At 29.5% G+C, this 1,611-nt stretch overlaps 1 protein-coding gene across 4 annotated transcripts in view; it reads left to right on the plus strand.

Annotated features, from left to right (window-relative positions):
• The window catches only part of LOC108754190, a 5,983-nt gene extending 4,773 nt beyond the window's left edge, over positions 1-1,210 (plus strand). For 3 of the 4 annotated variants that reach the window (XM_018496315.1, XM_018496317.1, XM_018496316.1), the window contains 2 exons: positions 311-596; positions 709-1,210. In XM_018496315.1, coding sequence (XP_018351817.1) covers positions 311-400 — 90 coding nt within the window. In that variant the 3' untranslated portion in view covers positions 401-596; positions 709-1,210. The remainder of the gene's footprint in view (positions 1-310; positions 597-708) is intronic. The other variant, XM_018496318.1, reaches the window with a different exon arrangement.
• Positions 1,211-1,611: the final 401 nt, after the last annotated feature.

The raw sequence follows: 1,611 nt of genomic DNA on the forward strand, positions 1-1,611 counted from the left end.
CTTGGTGTCAATATATAAAATACTATAGCATTACAAGTACGTATACTTATTTATGCAGCATTTATATAATAAAAAAATTATGAATTTAATAATGTATTATCCAAATATTTATTTTAACAATCGCAAATTTGTATCAATTGTCGACAATGTTGTTCTTCAATCATCTCCCAACCCCCTGGGACCCCTATTGATAATCACGAGAATTTATCCACGGTCGGCTGTCTTTAGTAGCATCTCATTGGTACATATAGTATTATACATTATGAGTATACAAACACATAAACATATCAAATAATGGATTTCTTTATAGAACATATTCACGAAGTGTCTGAAGATGATTATGGATACTGGCTTACTAAAAAGAGTACAGAAAAAGGAAATGCTACATTTTTTTCTGTAAAATGGATTACAGGTAAAAGCAGATACATAATGAAAGAAAATGTACCATATGTTTAAAGAAAAAATCTAACATAATCTTCATATCACGTGGATATGTTGCTTCAAAGTTACGTACAGAAGTTAAAATATGAGAGATGTTCTATTTGCAGGAACACTTATCATCGGTATTATCAACGATAAATAATACCATAAATCAGGTATGACTTATATTCTTACCAGACTTGCACAATATATTACTGTAGATTTAAAATTTTATTCATACAAATCTGTAAATAAATATCTATTTTTAACATAATTTTTTTGTTACAGATAAAGGGTTTCAATTTAAGAATATCCCTATCTACGTCTTGACAAGAGCGCGATGTAAAGTTATTTAAACTGCCCAATTTTTTATCTCTCCTAAATAGTTAATAGCCATGACATACAAGTCACCAAAACTTCACAGAATTGGTATTTGGGATCAATAAGAGATCGTATCATGTAACCAGTTTGCCATTCTCTTTCCATTCTCTAGTGTAGAACTGTCATAATGGATAAAAGTCATTATACTACGTCACTATATTAAGCTTACTCAACACTTCACGACAGCAAATCAGAAGCATCAGTGACTATGTTTAGCAGTAAAAACTGATCAGAATATCTTAAGATATTAAGGATGATATTAAGGTTCCATGATAGTCGGCATTTCAGAAAACGGAATTTTAAAAGAATAAACTGGATATAATATATATCCAAAATAAAAAATAGATGACGAGAATAAATTTTATTTTCAATTCACTAATCGACGCTCACAATCAGTCTGCATGAGGATCCGAACTAACATAACCAGAGTTTGCTTTCCAGTAAGGACACAATTCAGAATTGGTAAAGAACTATATTTTTTTTTTTATTATTTTAAAGAATAAGACATATTGTATTTCTTCTTAAATATATTTTTAATGCTTCAAACATGCTTTAAACAGTGCTGTAAAAAAAACATTTAAAACATTAAAAGTTTCTTCAAAGTCCTTCGTTTTCTTCCTTTTCATGAAATAAAGAATGCTGATTGGTTGGATTTCTTAAGCTTAGGGCCTGCGCACAATGAAACAAATATTAGGAACAGGAATAAATATTAAGATTTCAACCTATCAGAAACCGCGTGTTCCGATGTAACTGGTATCTGATAGGTTAAAATCTTAATATTTATTCCTATTCCTAATATTTCGTCTATTG

This window comes from Trachymyrmex septentrionalis, unplaced genomic scaffold, assembly GCF_001594115.1.
Source record: "Trachymyrmex septentrionalis isolate Tsep2-gDNA-1 unplaced genomic scaffold, Tsep1.0 scaffold78, whole genome shotgun sequence".
In the NCBI taxonomy this organism is placed as follows: Eukaryota; Metazoa; Arthropoda; class Insecta; order Hymenoptera; family Formicidae; genus Trachymyrmex; species Trachymyrmex septentrionalis.